Here is a 999-nt window from a genome sequence, read left to right as displayed (position 1 = left end):
CTTAGCGGCATGATTGACACCCGTGGGGCCGCTGCCCTCCCAAGGAGACCTGGCTGCGGGGGACCCAGGCGGGGGAGGGGCTCAGAGCCACGTGCCCACAATGCCTTTGGGGGCCACGGCTCGGTGCAGGCCACATGTCTGTGGCAGAGAAGGGGCGGCACCTGATTCCTTGGCGCCCCCCACCCCGCGCCCGGGCCCCGCCTCTCACATTCCTCCGTGAGGCTCAGGTTCTGCAAGGACTTGTTCAGGCTCCGGGCGGTGGTGACAGCGCGGATGTTGCCGTAGGAGCTCACCGAGCGTAGCCGGGGGGCGCAGGGGCTGTCGCGCACGGGGGTCAGGCTCCCACTCTCTGGGGGGAGGGGAGACCGCGTTCACCACAGGCGTTGGGGGTGCCGTGCGAATGCCACCCCGAGCCCATGCGTGCAGTGAGGGTCTGACACAGGCAGCCAGTCAGCTGCCCAAAGTCACGCGCGTGGTGGGGTGGGGAGGAGCAGGTGACCCACGCGTGTGGTTTCGTGAGCAGGCCCTGTGGCCGCACCAGGTGCCCTGCGAGTTGGGCTGGCAGGACCCCCGGCTGCCCTCTGGTGGCCCACGCTGTTCCCACGGGGCATGTGCACCCCTCGGTCCCCTCCCTGACGCACTGACAGGCAATGCCTTCACTTCGCTACGATCACAAACCCTCTTCCCGGCAGGGATGGCGGAGCTCCGGGGGAGGGGCGGCCGGGACAGTGAGACAAACTCGGTAAAAGGCAGATGTTAGGCGCTACCTAACGTGCCTCAGAGCCGGGACCCAACACCACGATGCTGAGGGGCACGTGCGCTGAGCCCCGGCCCCCGTCACTCCCAGGAATCTCATTCCAAAAGGGTAAGGGAGGACGAGGCAGGGGTCAGAGCAGCCCTTCCCGCCCTTTCTGTCCTGCTCGGCGGGTGGCAAGGGGAACCAGGCCACTCAGAGCTGGCGTCCGGGTGGCGAGGACGTGGTACCTCCGCCGCTTCTGG

At 68.1% G+C, this 999-nt stretch overlaps 1 protein-coding gene across 1 annotated transcript in view; it reads right to left on the bottom strand.

The window, feature by feature from the left end:
• RPTOR (regulatory associated protein of MTOR, complex 1) overlaps positions 1-999 on the bottom strand; it is a 78,286-nt gene that overhangs the window by 15,361 nt on the left and 61,926 nt on the right. The window contains exon 13 of the mRNA XM_014528386.1: positions 209-372. Within this exon, the coding sequence (XP_014383872.1) occupies positions 209-372 (164 nt within the window). The remainder of the gene's footprint in view (positions 1-208; positions 373-999) is intronic.

Source organism: Myotis brandtii, unplaced genomic scaffold (assembly GCF_000412655.1).
Source record: "Myotis brandtii unplaced genomic scaffold, ASM41265v1 scaffold632, whole genome shotgun sequence".
Classification (NCBI taxonomy): Eukaryota; Metazoa; Chordata; class Mammalia; order Chiroptera; family Vespertilionidae; genus Myotis; species Myotis brandtii.
This window is presented reverse-complemented; position numbering and strand designations above follow the sequence as displayed.